This window comes from Vidua macroura, chromosome 12, assembly GCF_024509145.1.
Source record: "Vidua macroura isolate BioBank_ID:100142 chromosome 12, ASM2450914v1, whole genome shotgun sequence".
In the NCBI taxonomy this organism is placed as follows: domain Eukaryota; kingdom Metazoa; phylum Chordata; class Aves; order Passeriformes; family Viduidae; genus Vidua; species Vidua macroura.
Window position 1 is genome coordinate 14,637,881 of NC_071582.1, and position 15,885 is coordinate 14,653,765.

Below are 15,885 nucleotides of genomic sequence, written 5' to 3' on the forward strand. Positions count from 1 at the left end.
CTTTGGGCAGAAAGCTGTTATGTCACTCCAAATCCCTTTCACATATTTGCCGGACCTGGCTGCAAGCTGATTTTCTTGGTGCTAGTTAGGAGGAACTTGGGAAAACCCCATGCCACTGGCATGCTGGATGACAAGGATGGCACAGGGCACTTGTGTTCACTGTCCATCGGAGGGGAAGCCCTCTCCAGCTTTCATCCCACCCAGGGAGAGAAAACTGGGGTTTGTGCTGCAAAACAGTTCTTCCTTTGCCAAGTGCTGGCAGCCCCCAGTACATTCCGGTCCAACTCTGCACCCTCTGCCTGCCAGCCAGGGCCAGGAGCCATGGGCACTGCCAGGCTCGGGAAGTCCCTACCGGCCACCCGAGGGCCAAGATGTGGCGTGGGGTGAGCCAGCGGTCCCCCTCACTGAAGCATCATCAGCGTGGCCGTGGTGGCTCTCACTTCCAGAGACACCTCCGCTGCCTTGTTGCCTGTACCCCCGTGCTGCCCGCACCCCGGGGGCGCGGACCCTCGGCCGGGCCGTTCCCCGCCGGCGGGGCCGGTCCCGCCCCGGGGGCGGGCGGCGGAGCACGTGGGGCCGCGCCGGGCCGGGCTGAGTCACTGCCCGCCCCGAGCCCCGCGGCGGAGCCGAGCCGAGCGGAGCCGAGCGCAGCGGAGCGGCCCGGGGGGGAGCGCACGGCGCGGCTCGGGACGCAGCATGGGGGCGGCGAGGTTGTTTAGGGCGCTGCTCGCCGTGGCGGTGGCGTTCCCGCTGCTGCTGCTCGTGTCCGGTGAGTGCCGGGGAGACGGAGTGCCGGGGAACGGGGGTGACGGGGAACCGGGGATCAGGAGTGCCGGGGAGCCGGGATTCCAGGGATCTGGGGTGCCGGGGAGCCAGGGCTCAGGGGATCCGGGGTGCAGGGAAAGCTGGGTAGAGGCTGGAATGCTGTGGATCCGAGCGGTAGGGATTTGGAGTGCAGGGTTGTCCGGTGTGCAGGATTCCGGGGTGCAGGGCAGTCCGAGGCGCAGGGCAGCCAGAGTGCAGAGAGTGTGGAGTGCGGGGTTGCCTGGTGTGCAGGGGATCCGCGGTGCTGGACAGGGCGAGTTTCAGGGGATCCAGAATACAGGGGAGCCCGGAATGCTGGGGATGTGGAGTGCGAGGGATCCGGGGTGCAGGGGTTGTCCGGGGTGTAGGGGGTGTGTGTAGGGGTTGTCTGGTATGTAGGGGACCCCGAGATGCCAGGGATCCACGGTGCCGGGGATCCGGGACGTGTAGCGAGAGGACCTGGGGGTGCAGGGTGACTGGGTCCAGGCTGCGGTGCGGGTTGCACGGCACGCAGTGCGAGTGAGAGGGCGTGCAGCCCCAGGGCTGCTGCTGCCGGAGCGGAGGATCTCGGGTCCACGGCCCCGTCCCTTCTTCCGAGGCGGGAGTCTCTCAGCCGGGCTGTCCTGTGCTTTCAGATAACCGTGCAATGTAAACAGCGTCCCTGGGACCGCCTGGTACGCGCCCAGCTGGCCTGGCCAGGGCAAACCCGGGGACCAGCAGCTTCATCGTAACCCCGTGGGTCATGCCTGGGGGCTTGGCTCCGAAAGGGATGGAGGAGACCAGGGAAAAGGGGAGCAAAGCCTTAGTGCAGGCTCCCGGTCAGGGACAAAGGGCAGCAGGAAGGGGTGAGGAAGGCTCTGTTTATGTTTGCTCTCCCTGGATGGCTGAGGTGCCTTTTTTGCCCTCCCGAGACCTGACTTCCCCCAGCCCCGCTGGGATGAGCTGTCCCAGTATTCGGAGGATGTTATTTTTGCCTCCCAGCCAGCCTGTGGGCTCATATAAGCAAACATTTCCAAAAGCAGTGGTTGATCTTTGTTGCCTTGGTTCCTGAGCGTTCAGCCTGTGACAGCTCTGTCCTTGACTGGAGAAAAATGTGTGTGTGGAGGATGGAGATGCTGAACAGCTCTGAAACAAGGCCTGAAACAGTCCAGAAACAGGAGCATCCAAAACTGCTTGCTACAGTGGAAAAAGTGACCTGTGTGCCTCACTGCTAGGCAGGGGGATGGCTACCAACACCCACCATGTAAGGGATTATTCCTGGGAGGGGATAAAAGGGAGTCCAGTTACTTGCAATAACTGAAGTATAAAACTTGAACCACTCCTGTCCCACCCATGGGAGGAGACCTTGCTGCTTTGCTGCCATGTCACACCCCAGACACTCCTGTGCTGGAGGCAACACTGATGCTGGGGAGCATCCGTTCCTTGACACTCTGTGTTTGGGGAATCAGCCATCTCCCACTGTTGAGCAGAAGTAGCTCGGTCTGCACAGCCTTGACTGGCTGCTGGGAGAGATCCGTGGGATGGGGGTGGATGGATGTGCCCAAGACCTGCGGAGGGGTGGAGGGGCGTGGAGCAAAGGCATCCCCACTTATCAGCAGGAGCCCTCTCCTCCCATGCTGTAGCTCATGGCAGCACATTGATGGAGCATGAGGTCATGCAGAACAGGCTGGGCAGCACAGGCAGTGACTTGAACTGGTGCCCAAGTTTTTCTGCCTCCTGAGGCTGGGCTAAGGGAGCTACAGCATCCTTACATCCTTACGGAAACCTCCACCTGACACTGGCCTGCCTGCCACCAGCCTGTACCTTACACATGTGGAGTGTCAGGAAGAGAAGGATTAACTCGAAGGTCCTGCTATTAAAGGACTAATGAGTAGGAGCTCACTGAGTAGTAGCTTAAGCAAATGAGAGCTGCGTTGTTTGGTGTTCATCTGGGCAGTGAGCCCACAGCTCATCAACTTCCACCTTCTCCAGGTCATGCAGGTAGTGAAGGGTTATTCCTAGGTCTCTACCTGGGTTCAGTCCTTGTTCTGACTTCTGCAGTGTAGCAGAGAAATGCCTGGCATCAAGGGATGTGCTGTCCTGTTTGACAAGGAGTTACTGATGCTTTCAACCAGTCCTGTGGAAATCTGGTCTAGGTTTATGGAATGTTGCTGCCTTGCGGCTTTTAGGCAGAATAAATTGAGGGTGGAAGGAACTTCAGCCCAGCTCTTGCAATCTGATTCAGCCCTGCAATGGAGCTTAGAAGGTTGGAGGGTGCAGTGGGTTGACATCATTCACTTCCCTCCTCAACAGGACAGGGTGGGGAAAAGAAGGAAAAGATCCAGAGTGGGTCATTTTCATGGGCTGCAGTTATTCATTAACTGCTCTGGTGTGGGTCCTTTCCATGAGATACAGTCCATGAGGAAGAGACTGCTCCAGCCTGGAGTTGTCTGTGGGCTGCAGTGTGGATATCTGCTCCCCTGTGGTCCTCCACAGGCTTCAGGGAGACAGGTCTTCTCCATGGGCTGCAGTAGAATCCCTGTTCCTGCACCTGGATCACTTTCTTTCCCTCCTTATTCTCTGCCGGGGGTGTTTGCAGGGCTGTGTCTCTCATTTTTTTCTCACTCCTCTTCTACAGCTGCTGCACAGTGTTTTTTATTTTATCTTGGATATATTATCACAGAAGCTGTGCTGGTAGGCACCATCTTTGAGCAGCAGAGGGTTTGTTTTGGCATCGGCTGGGAGTGGCTGTCTCCAGCATGGGAGCAGCTCCTGTTGTCTTCTTGCTGAGCCACCTTTGCAGCCCCCTGCCACCACCACCTTGCCACATAAACCCTACACCGTGGCAGATGCTGGAGATGGATGAACAAGCAGGGAAGATGGTGCAGCCCCACCAGCTCCCTGGGGGAACCTGCCTGTGAGCCAGGGCTGCCTTGTGGGAGCTGCTCGGAGAATGATGGAGGTCTGGCAGGCGTCCTGCAGAGATGGACCTTGTGCTTCCTCCCTGCCTGACTCCAGCATCTGGGAACTGAGGAATGCGAGCTCCCCCTACAATGATTTTTTTTTTTTTTTTTTGTGTTCTTACAAGTACAAACTTACATTAGCAAAACCCAGCAACGGCACCAGCCCCATTCCCTTGAATCATTCTGTCCTTCTCGTGCCTGAGTGAGCCCCAGCCTGGTCACTCACATTTCCCAGCCAAGTGTCAAAAACATATAATGCCCCCAAACCTGGGTTTCTCCTGTCTTCATTTTGTCATATAGCATCTGTTCAACCTCTTTTTTAATGTGTCAGTGCAAGGCAGGTCCTTGCTGCTGGTTATGCTCCCAGTCTCAACCACTGCTTTTGAATGCCAGCAGCCCTCTGCAAGGTCCAGCAGCCTGTCCCTGCCAGGTGCTCCCTTCCCTGTGGGATTTGCAGCAGACCAGTTCCTGCTGTTGGGCTGGGATGCCTTCGTGTGCATGGGGCTCTGGTGGATTGGTGCCTTAGGGATGGCTTGCAGTGACACCTGGCTTTACTTCCAGGTGACTTCTGCGACGTGAACCACTGTCAGAATGGGGGCACCTGCCTGACTGGGATTAATGAGGCCCCCTTCTTCTGCATCTGCCCTGAGGGCTATGTTGGGATTGACTGCAATGAGACAGAGAAAGGTGAGGAGCTGACCCTTTCCCAGGTGCTCCCTGTCAGCCAGGAGCCTTGCTAATAGTTAGTGTGCCCTTGTCCTGGCCCTGCACCACTGGCCCTGGGGTTCAGCCCTTCTGATGGCTGATGGACACATAGAGCACAGATCTGAGTATATGGTGACGGGATGCACTTGGGGGTAATGCAATGTGTGTGGGGAGTGGAAGCTCACTGGATGCTCTTATTTTCCACCTGCGCCTATATTACAGTTGTTTTTCCCCTTCCCCAGGGCCCTGCCACCCTAATCCTTGCCACAACAATGGTGAGTGCCAGCTGGTCCCAAACCGGGGCGACGTCTTCACCGACTACATCTGCAAGTGCCCTGCGGGGTACGATGGGGTGCACTGCCAGAACAGTGAGTACAGCAGGGGGGCAGGCAGGGGAAGCTTGTCCACTGAGAGCTTGGGGACCCCTTGGGTGACAACTAGGGGATGTGAGCAGCTGTGACTGTGTGGGGCACCAGGCTGTTTTGGAGCTTGCAGGGTGGAGGGAAGGACCATGGTGTGGGGACAGGTTATGTCTGAACCTTGCTCTGCATCTCTGGAGGGACTTGGTGCCTCAACTAATAACACAAGGGGTGCCTCAAGGCTCAGCCTGCTCCATGCAGGTTCCCAGCCTTGATGTGACTGTGTGTCCTGGTGCACCTGCATGGCTGCACTCAGTGGGGACACAGCATAGATGGGTCCTTGGGTTAGAGCTTCAGTTTGTGCCACCCTCTCTTCATGGACCCTTCCATGGCCCTTGTTTAGGGGATGCCTCTCCCTCTTCTTGCTGTGCTGAAGGAGGGGTCTCCTCTCCAGGACTGGTTTTGGAATTGCCTCCTGAGCTCCTCCTCTCTCTCTCCTAGACAAGAATGAGTGCTCCTCCCAGCCTTGTAAAAATGGAGGCACCTGCCTGGACCTGGATGGTGACTACACCTGCAAGTGTCCTTCTCCATTTCTGGGGAAGACCTGCCACGTCCGTAAGTCTTTGGCACCAACTGTACTGAATTCCCTTTCCCTCCTGTTCCCTACTGTCTGTCCCTCATTGCCAGGAGGGATCTCACCAGCTGATTTAGGGGATCTGGAGGGCAGCTGTGGCTACCCTTGATGCCAGCAGGCCTGGTCCTAATGGAGGGAACATCCTCAAGAAGGTGCTTTCTCCTCTCTGGAGTGCCCCAGGAAGATCCTTTCTCCTCCAGACCTCTGTGCTGTGAGAGGGACTGATGGACGGTGTGGTTTTGGCTGAGGGATGAGGAGGAGAGGACACCCTGGGGACAGCCAGACCCTAGGGCTGGCCTCCCTCTCCTGTTCTGCCCCCAGACAAGAAACAGATGACCCCTAGTTCTGCTCCCTGGTTAGTGTCTCTCTCTGATCCTGATCTCCCCTCTGCCCCCAGGCTGTGCTGTGCTCCTGGGCATGGAAGGAGGAGCCATCTCTGATGCCCAGCTCTCAGCATCCTCTGTCTATTACGGCTTCCTTGGCCTCCAGCGCTGGGGGCCAGAGCTCGCCCGCCTCAACAACCACGGCATCGTCAATGCCTGGACTTCCAGCAACTACGATAAGAACCCCTGGATCCAGGTACCTGTGGCAGGACTGGAATGCCAGCACAGAGAGCAGCCCCAGCAGCCATGGCTGGTCTTGCAGTGCTGCTGTCACAGGATTTCACTGCTCCTGGTGGCAAGCGTGGGGCTAAACTGCTGCATCAAGCTGCCACCAGGGGTATCTTAAGGTGTGCCTGGAGGAGGCAAATCCATTGGAGGAAGGTGGGACATGGGTTCATGATTCCCCTTGCTCTGCCCACCTTGGGATGCAAGGCTGGAGGGATGGACTGCTTCCTCCCCAAGGGAGCTCCAGTGCCATGGGCAGCCCCTTTCCTTGTCCCAGTGCCCACCCTCCCACCCAGACTTGGTGGTCCTAGTGGGTGCAAGGACTGTGCACCCCATCCTCACTGCACCCCACTCATCCTCTTCTCCCCTCCACAGGCCAACCTGCTGCGGAAGATGCGGCTGAGCGGGATCATCACGCAGGGCGCGCGCCGCGTGGGGCAGCAGGAGTTTGTCCGCGCCTACAAAGTTGCCTACAGCCTGGATGGGCGGGAATTCACCTTCTTCAAGGATGAGAAGAAGGATGTGGACAAGGTGGGCTACGATGCTCTGTATAGGGGGTGTCCCAGCTCCCCCCATGCAGTGGTGCTGTGGGTGCTGAAGTGGCTGTGAGCTGCATCCCTGTGCGTGGGAAAGTGCTTTTGACCTGGGGCAAAGCTGCATTGGGAACTGATGGGAACTCTCCTAGCAGCGAGATGGCACAGGCGGTTCCAGTGCCAAGCAATGCTCCCTGCCTCTGTTTAATTGACCATAATAAGCATAACCAAAGAAGCAGCAGGCCTGATTTAGGTCATTCAGATAGTATCTTTACCACTGACACCCTGTGGGAACTGGGCTTGGTCTGGGAGTGCTACTGAGCAGCTTGGGTAGCTCGGTGTTGTATCTGCAGCAAGCACCAGCTGACAGAGTGTCTCTCAAAGTGACTTACAGATTGCCATGCTCTCCACTTGCAGTTCTTTATGGCAAGTGTCTCCTGCTGGCTTTCTGAGCATCCAGGGAATGGTTGGGAGTATCTGCTTTGCTTTAAAAAAATAGAAAAATTCCCCTTGTTTCTGCAGCAGTGGAAAAAGTGCATGAAAGACAATTTGATTCTATTTATTATGTTAAAAAGAAAGAAATGAGCCACCTCTGTGCTTGTCATGATTTGAGGAGCATCGTGGTAGTGGGAGTGGGTGTTGCTGCTTGTGTGGCTCTGTGGGGGTGAGGATGAAGCAGGGAATGTTGCAAAGCTCTGATGAGAGTGTTGGAGCTCCTCCAAGGTCCTGCACTGTTCCGGGGCACAAAAACAAAGCCCAGCTTCCCCCTCTGTGCTCTTTTGCCATTGGCAGTGCCGAGATCTCTCTGTCTGCTGTGCAAGGGATTTGCTGCAGGAGACTGTGGGAGAGCTGGGGCACTGAGGCCTGGTCACTGTTGCAGGTTTTTGAGGGGAACGTGGACTATGGCACCATGCAGACCAACATGTTCAACCCTCCCATCACGGCCCAGTTCATCCGCATCTACCCCGTGATGTGCCGCCGCGCCTGCACGCTGCGCTTCGAGCTCATCGGCTGCGAGATGAACGGTAAATGCCGGTGCTGTCCCCTCCCGGGGGCTGCAGGGCAGGGGGTGACATGGGGCAGGGCATCACCCCTTGGCCTGCTTCTGATCCCTCTGGACAAGGGATTTGGCGATGCTTGTTTTTGCTCACGCTGATGCCTGGGAATACCCAGGGGTGCGTTTGGGAAGCACAAGCTGTTAATCCCATCGGCTCAGCCAGCTTGAGCTGCATTCTCACGCTGCTAACACCTTCCCAAGCCAGGGGTTTTTACTGTGCCCCCTCCCCATCTGAGCTGTGATCCCGCTGCTTTTCCTGCTGGAGAGCTTGAAAAGCAGCAGAGGATCAAAGTCCTCTGGGAAATGTAAAGGATCATCAGTAGGAGCCCTTTCCCTGTGCCTCCTGCATTCCTGTCGTGCAGCACATCCCTGGGAACTGAGTGGGACTCGTGTGTCAGTGTGGGAGTGGGATGCTGTGGGGGCTTGGGGCCTGTCCTGCTGCTGCGTGGGTGCGATGCCATCCGTGCTTTTGGCTGGGGATATCTTTGCGTTGCTCTTTCCACATCCTTCTCTGCTTCCTGCCAAAGCTTTCTGTATTCCAGGCCTGGGCTGGGCTGTGCTGTGCTGTGGGGACATCTACTCATCCCTGCAGCAGGAGGCACTGTGAGCCAGGGAATAGCTGGGAGCTAAAAATCCCGGGAAAAGACAGCTCTGCGCATTTCCCTGCCTGGCCCTGGTGCTGCTCTGGGCAGTGGAATGAGAGTGTGGGGATGGCTTCTGACAGGTCTGCGGGGTTTTGCTTGCAGCGGTGCTGTTGTCTCTTTCCTTTTCACTGCCCGTGTAAACTGTTGTGTTACAGTGTATTTCAACACGGCAGGTTGCTCGGAGCCTCTGGGCATGAAATCCCACCTCATCTCCGACCAGCAGATCACAGCCTCCAGTGTCTTCAAGACCTGGGGCATCGATGCCTTTGCCTGGCACCCTCATTACGCTCGCTTGGACATGACGGGAAAAACCAACGCCTGGACAGCCCTGAAGAACGACCAGTCTGAGTGGCTGCAGGTGGGTCTCTGGTCTCTGTAACCTCATGAATCGTTCAAACAGAAAATCACGGACAAAGACTCTCTAACTAGTCAAAGTTGGAAAGTGGTATGTTTATTATGCCGGTGGGCAGCACTGTGGGGATTGTCCCTGAAATGTGTGACCGCACCACACAAGGATTTTTGCCTTCTATTTATTTCCCAAAATAATACATGTGCATAACCCCAGCACCTCCCATCCCTGCTTTGTATCAAAATTAGGTTTTCAGTCCTTCACGCGTGCGTAATTCTTCTCTTGAATTGGGTTGGTGGTCTCATATTTGGTATGTTTCTATAATGGTTTACTTGCTCCACTTCCTTCTACAAATGAGCTCATAATATAACAATTAGCTTTAACTTAAGCATCTAATAATCATTAACCTATTGTTGGTGTATCTAACTTCAATATGAATTAGTTCTAACCCTCAGCTAAAATCTTAACTCTTTAAAATCATGATTCACTCATGTCTCCTCACCATCTCCTCCAGCTGTGCCTAGGGCCATCTCCTTTTTCAGGGTAGCTGGAACAGCTGGGTTGGTGTGACCAGAGCCTTGTTGTGGGTCACAAAGTCCAGCAATGCTCTCCCTGAGCAGGGATCACAGGGGCAGGTCAAGATGGGACCACAGCCACCGGTTTTAACAGCAGTCCTGGAGCTCTGGGTCAGAGTCAGTGCTCATAGGAACAAGGTGGTGCCGTATCTGCAGCTTCTTGTGGGGTGCATCAAGCCTGCAGCACCCCAGTTCTGTCTCACCCCCTAAGGAAATGCCATCCCTGGAGTGACCGTCCCAACAGCCTCTGGCTGCCCAGAACACCATGTTTCTGTTTTGCAGGAAAAAAATCAGGCTTGCTTTTCTCTTCCCAGTCTGGAATAGAAACAAATAGTTTTGAAATTTCCTTCTCAGTTTCCTTTGCTCCCCTGTTTTTGTACTTTTCACATGATTCCATGACATAATAGGACAAGGCAGTTTAGATATTTGTCCCACTTTATATTTGGGAAATGATTAAAAGCAGCTGTCTTACAACTCCAAATAAACCAGCTTATCGAGGCATTGGCTGATGACGGGGTCAGGATGACACGCTGAGTTGGGCTGTTGCACCACAGGCTGCCTGTTTGTGTATGTGTGTATAGATTTACATGTACACTCAGGATTTATATGTATTGTATAGCTGGAATTGCCCTCTATGAGCATGAAAACAGAACTAAATTAATGAGGCTTTCAGCTCCTTTGGTGGTTTACCCTGTAACATGCCAGCAGCAGTAAACACAGTGTGGCAGAGTAAAGAGAATAGAAACTGTCTCACTTAGAACCCAAATGTCAGATTGTGTTGAACTGCATATTTTCTCAGCCAGAATTACTTTCCAGTGGAAATGCATTTCCTCTGTGAATCCTGTATTTTTTTTTTAGTTGAGGTTTTTTGCTGTCCTTCCCACACTGGTGTTTCCAGGGAAAAATGTGGAGGTGGCAGGGGTGGGCATGGGAGCTGAGATGGGTTTGCACCCACTTTTGGTTGCTTTGAGGGATGCTGTGAGTGTTGAAGGATCAAATATTTCACAGTCATGTTTTATGATTTGTCTGGCTTTGGCATGGGGGTCAAGTGGTGTTTTCTCCATTCTTGACCCCCGAGGGCCAGCTCTTCCTGGCTGCCTCTGGAGCATGAAGGGTGTTGTAGGGTGGGAGCACTGCTCCTGCAAGGAGCTGTGACGAGCCTTGTCTCTGCCAGATTGACCTCCGGGACCAGAAGAAGGTGACAGGCATCATCACACAAGGAGCCCGTGACTTTGGGCACATCCAGTATGTGGCAGCTTACAAGGTGGCCTACAGTGACAACGGCACGTCCTGGACCCTGTACCGGGATGCCCAGACAAACAGCACCAAGGTGGGTGTGGGGAGGGCAAGGTGCCAGGCATGCCATGGTGGGGAAGGATGAGGGGGGAGGGCTGAGGTCACAGAATCACAAAAATATGCCGAGTTGGAAGGTACCCACAAGGGTCATTGAGCCCAACTCCTGGCCCTGCACAGGGCACCCCAAGAGTCACACCATGTGCCTGAGAGTGTTGTCCAAAGGCTTCTTGAACTCTGTCAGATGAAGCTGTGACTGCTGCCCTGGGGTCCTGGCAGCACTGATACCCACCTTTCTCCTCTAGATCTTCCATGGCAACAATGACAACTACTCACACAAGAAGAACGTGTTCGATGTGCCCTTCTATGCCCGCTATGTCCGCATCCTGCCCGTGGCCTGGAACAACCGCATCACCCTGCGCGTGGAGCTGCTGGGCTGCGATGAGTAGGCACGGGGAAGAAGGACGGGGCTGCTCTTCCCCGCTGCCCAGCCTGCACCTGCCTGCCCCTGCCCACTCCTGCTCTGACCTCACACCCCCCTCTCCATGTCCCCACACTCAGGAGGCGGCCAAGAGGGCTCCCCTGCCCCGCGTCGGTGCTGGGGCTGCAGCACTGCACTTTACAGGGCCCTTGCAGGTGGGATGTGGGGATGGCTCCTGCCCTCTTGCTGCTCCAGCCAGGGTTGAGACCTCCTCCTGCAACTTGGGGCTTTCTTGGGGACACCATCCTGCAAATGAGGCCTTGCTGGGGGACCCTGTCCTGCAACCAGGGCTTGGCTTTATCTTCTCAGCTAAGCCTGGGGACAAATTTTCTCCTTGTTGCTTCTGCTTCCAGCAGAGAGGCTGCAGCCAGTGGCAGTCCCTTGCCTGAACTGTGTCTTGGGGCTCAGCTGCTTTCAGGGTCTTAGGGCAGGCTCCCCTGGCTTACTGCTTCCAATGTCCCTCCTCCTCCCTGCTTGTCTGCAGGGGCTGTGAAAATCCTCTGAAAAGTCTCAGCTGTTGTCCCCTGCCCATTTTGCCAGGCCCTGAGTCTCCTTACCTGCGATGTCAGCACCACATAGTGCGAGTGGAGTGATGAGATGGCTTCTGTCAAGAGGCACCAGATCCCCAGTGATGGTGGCTTTACCTGCTGGGTACTCTGGCAGGCACCACAGCAGGCATTTTGGCAGGCACTACACATTCCCTTTTCTGGGATGCCAGCTCCAGCAGCCTCTCAAGTCTCAGCATTGCCATCATCCCCAGCTTACTGCAGTTTGGCGTGCCTGGCTGTCCCTTGTCCTCAGAGCCCAGTGGTGACCAGGGGAACTACGATCTGGTAGTGGGGAGAGTTGGTTTGTAGCCAGAAGGATACGAAGAAAAGATGGGAAAGGTGGTAATTAAACCCTCCAAATGCAGTGGGCAGAGAGCCGTGCCATGATCCTTTTTGTAACCTGATTTTTTTCCCTGTACATGGGGTGGAGGGGAGCCTCTTGCAATGCTCGAGCCCTCGGGATTAGCAGTAGGAGATGAGTGAGTCCCAGGTGGGAGCACGGGCAGGCTGTCCTGGGCTGGTAGCGATGCTTCCCCTGCCTGCCGGGAAGTGAAGCAGCCGTGGGGCTGGGCTGGCAGTGGGTTTGCTTTGGCAAGGGCTGAGGGAGCCCGAGTGGGATGGCAGCAATGGCCCCACTCTGGGGTGTCTCTGACAGTATTAAAACCAGCTGAAACTTTTGGGGGTGTCGGCTTGTCTGCTGTGTGCCTCCCCAAAGGCCATTTCCCAAAGCCTGGCTGGTCTGGTGATCCTCCTGGATTCCCTCTGAGCCCCTCGACTCTTCCATCCTATGGGGTGGCCAGCTGCTGTGCTGGCCCTGCACCTCTCCTGCCTTCACAGACCCTCCTAGCTCCCTTCCCTGCCTGAAAAACAGGGTATCTCAGGGCTTTGTGTGCATCCTTCCCACTGTCTCCACCCTGTCGCAGCTGCTGGAGACTGCTCACAGCTGGCCAGGCGCGGCGGGATGGGACTTGGGGAGGGGAAGCCTCTATCAGCACCCCACACCCTGTGTCTCCTCCTTTGGCTTTGATCCTGGAGCAAATCCCCCAGCTTGGAGCTGGATCAGCTCTTACACCCAAGCACGCTCTCAGGGCTGGAGGGAGCTGTGAATTTTGCAAGGGCTGCCTGTGGGGATGTTCCCAACAGAGCCCTCTTGGGGAGGGCTGGGGCATGGATGCTGCTGGAGCAGGATCTGCCTGCACTGAGGACGTGCCCCCAGGGAGGGGGCATTGTGGTGAACAGGAGAGAGGAGTTTTGCTCTTGTCCAGAATCTGCCACACTGGGCAGGGACCCCTGAAGCTGGCATGAATAGCCAAGTGTCACCTATGTCTTACCACAACCCTCTGTCCCTGCAGTTCTGGACAATCTTCCTGCACCTCCCTGTGGCCAGCAGTGCCCTGCTCAGCCAGGCATCTCCTCCTTGGGCCTTGCCTATGGGAGGCGGGCTCTTGCCTTGTCCTGGGAGTGCCAGCCATGGGCATCAGAGGAGCTGGGAATCTGCTTGCAAAGACTGGGCTGAATTCATTGTGTCTGTGGCTGCAGCTGCTTGGTGACAAATAGCAGCCACAGTTAGAGCCTGGGACAGGGGGGACAGTCTGCCCAGTTCACCTCCAGACATGCCACCCTTATCATCGGGAAGCTGAGGCAGAGATAAGAGCAGTTCGCTTCGAGTCCAGCCAAGACAGCCGTGAGCCAGGGATACGGCAGAGGCTCCATGAGGAGGGTGATGGGAGCAGATGCTGCACATCAGAGCGGGGCATGCATCCTCAGCCCCTGGCTGCTGCTTCCCCCTGCCCATTGCTACTCCCCAAGCAAGCCCCTCTGACGGATTCTGAGCCCTTTCCCAGCCTTGTGGCATTTCCCTCATCCCCCAGAGCCGCAGGATGGGGGCACTGGGAGAGCCAGAGTGCCCTCCCCACCACACACAGCCCCTCATGGCTTGTCCCTATCCCTCGGATGCTCTTCCTGGACGCGGCTGGGTTGTTGGGACAGCAGGAAGGCCGGGATGGCCGGCACGCTGCGGCACCCTGCTGACTGCTGCCAGCTGCTGGGAGCTGGCTCCTCAGGAAGCAGCCGTCGGGGAGAGCATCCTCTCACCACCACCCGGAAAGCCCAGCACAGATCACAGGCTCCTCCATCCCACCAGGAATGTGAGTGTTCCTGCTGAAATAATCCTGTGCAAGCAGCATTTCATGGACAAATCTCTGGTGAGGCCACAGCAGAGCTGTCAGGCGCTGGCTTTGAGGTGGGGAAGATGAGGATGACACTTTTACGGCTCCCATTCAGCCAAATGCTCAGCCAGCCCTAGACATGTGCCTTAAACATGTGCTCCCAGGTCAGAGCTTCCCTGACCCTGCACAGCTTTGCTCAACCTGAAACCTGTGGTCACACCCAGGGTACATCTCTGGGAATAGAAAACAAAAAGACGGTGAGAAGTGGGAAGGAATGAAGGAGATCCCTTCTTCCTCAAGGACTGCTGGTGGCCAAATCCTTCCTCATGCCTCTGCTCCCTAGGAGGAGATGGAGAAATCATTGGCCATGTCCAGACAAGAGTCGCCTAAGGTGAGGCAGGAGCTGTTGCTGAAAAGAGGTGCTGAGAGTCATCCCTGTCCCCTTCCCTGATGCTGCTCCCCTCCTCAGGCCAGGCAGGGGATGGCTGCTGGCAGGTGCTGTGGTGCAGGCAGTGCAGGACACTGTGGGACTTGTTCCTCGGTTCTGGAACAATGGGATAGCCATGCCAGGGAGCAACGTGCCCTAACAGGGCTGTCTGTTTTCTGCACAGCCCGGGGGTGGAGGGAACCATCCCAATTGCTGGATCACTAGAACAACCTGGGCAAGCAGCAGCAGGACACTGACAGCCAGGATGCAGCTGGGACACCATCCCACCACCTCCTCCGGCCAAGTGGCAGGGCCGGGGGTAGCAGGGACCCTCGGCCAGGATGCAGGCAGTACAGTGGCCTCATGCCGGAAGATGTAATTGTCCCTCCATTGTGGGCTGCGGGACAGGCTGCTCCGGGCAGGCGAGCAGGCGGCGCGCCCGGCCGTCACACTCCCGTGTCCCGGGGCAGCCCGGCTCCGCCGCGTCCCTCCTCGGGGAGGGCTGGCAGGGCTGCTGGGTGTGCAGGGAAAAGGAGAATAAGGAAGAGCAGTGCCTCCAGACCCCGGGTCCCGCAGCCATCCCTGGTCGGGGCTTCCCACGCGGAGCAGGGGCTGTCGTGCCGGCGCTGGCGGCAGATAACGCCGTTTCCTTGCTGGCTGCTCGCTATCAGCGCGGCGGCGACGGGCAGGCAGGATCGCACCCCGGGCGCTCCGTGCTGGGCGCTGTCGGGAAGGGCTCCTGGCCCCCTTCACCCCGCAGCCAGCCTCGGGCCGTTTATTTTTACACGGCTTGTTTTCTTTCCGGCTTGAAGCCATCCTGCACGGCGGCAAGAGCTGGACCGGGGCCCCCACGCCTCATTTCCTTGCCGTAAAACAACAAAGTGGGGGGCGAAGCAGCGCACTGGACTGGGACAGCGGGTCGATGGGTCAGGGCACACGCCGCATCGTGGTTCCTCTGTTTGTCCCTTCTGTCTATCCCCTGACCGGCATCCCCTGGCGGTGCCGCCGCCGTGCTGCCCTTCCTGAGGACTCGATCCTCCTGGAGCTGTATCTGCCTGTCTGTGTGCCAGTGGGAGCTGGCATGGAGGGCATCGCCCAAGTTTAGGGATGATGCCCCCACAGATGGGTGCAGCTGGGCATCCCAGAGAAAACTCTGGTTTCTGTACCTCTGCTTTGTCCCCACGGCATCAAGCAGACCCTGAAGAGGCTGAACCCCACAGCTCAGCTGTCCCTCCTGAATTCCAGAGCAGGCAGGCACTGGCACACATCACTCCGTGCCACGTGCCACAGCCCACCTGTCCTGAGCTGCTTGTGCCTGTAGTGCTCCTGCCACATGTGTGTTGGACACCTCCTTTGTCTGGAGACTGTGGCCAGTGCCCTCCAGTGGGATGCGGGACAAGGGATGTCTCTTCTTCCCTGGCACTCTGGCTTCAACAGGGCTTTGCTTGGGACATCACAGGATTCCACCAGCCCCAACAGGGCACATTTCTCTCCACTGCTGTCCCTTCCAAGTCGGGGGCAGTGCAGGCAGCTGGCACACCGCAGATAAGGTGTGTGAATGGTGTGTGGGCAGCATGTGGGCAGTGTATGGATGCACAGTGAGGCCATCACAGGCCTGGTGGGCAGGCAGGGGGCCAGGGGCACCCACCCCAGCTCCGGACTGCGAGCAGGGGGTTGGGAAAGGCGTGTGTTTCCCTTTAAGAGGCAGGCCCTCGAGCTGCTTCCTCTCAGCTTTGCAAGAGCCCTAAACACAGTGCA

The 15,885-nt window shown here is 56.8% G+C and overlaps 1 protein-coding gene across 2 annotated transcripts; it reads left to right on the forward strand.

Annotated features, from left to right (window-relative positions):
- The first annotated feature begins 587 nt into the window (after positions 1–587).
- Positions 588–12,209, forward strand: MFGE8 (milk fat globule EGF and factor V/VIII domain containing). 2 transcript variants are annotated; one of them, XM_053988773.1, is made up of 10 exons: positions 588–769; positions 4,308–4,433; positions 4,694–4,819; positions 5,312–5,425; positions 5,842–6,023; positions 6,428–6,583; positions 7,466–7,610; positions 8,442–8,644; positions 10,385–10,540; positions 10,809–12,209. In XM_053988773.1, the coding sequence occupies exons 1-10, from the start codon at positions 697–699 to the stop codon at positions 10,950–10,952; spliced, it is 1,425 nt and encodes a 474-aa protein (XP_053844748.1). In that variant the 5' UTR covers positions 588–696; the 3' UTR covers positions 10,953–12,209. The 2 variants fall into 2 exon arrangements, with proteins under 2 accessions (XP_053844748.1, XP_053844749.1); XM_053988774.1 differs by having other exon boundaries at positions 589–769; positions 8,460–8,644.
- Positions 12,210–15,885: the final 3,676 nt, after the last annotated feature.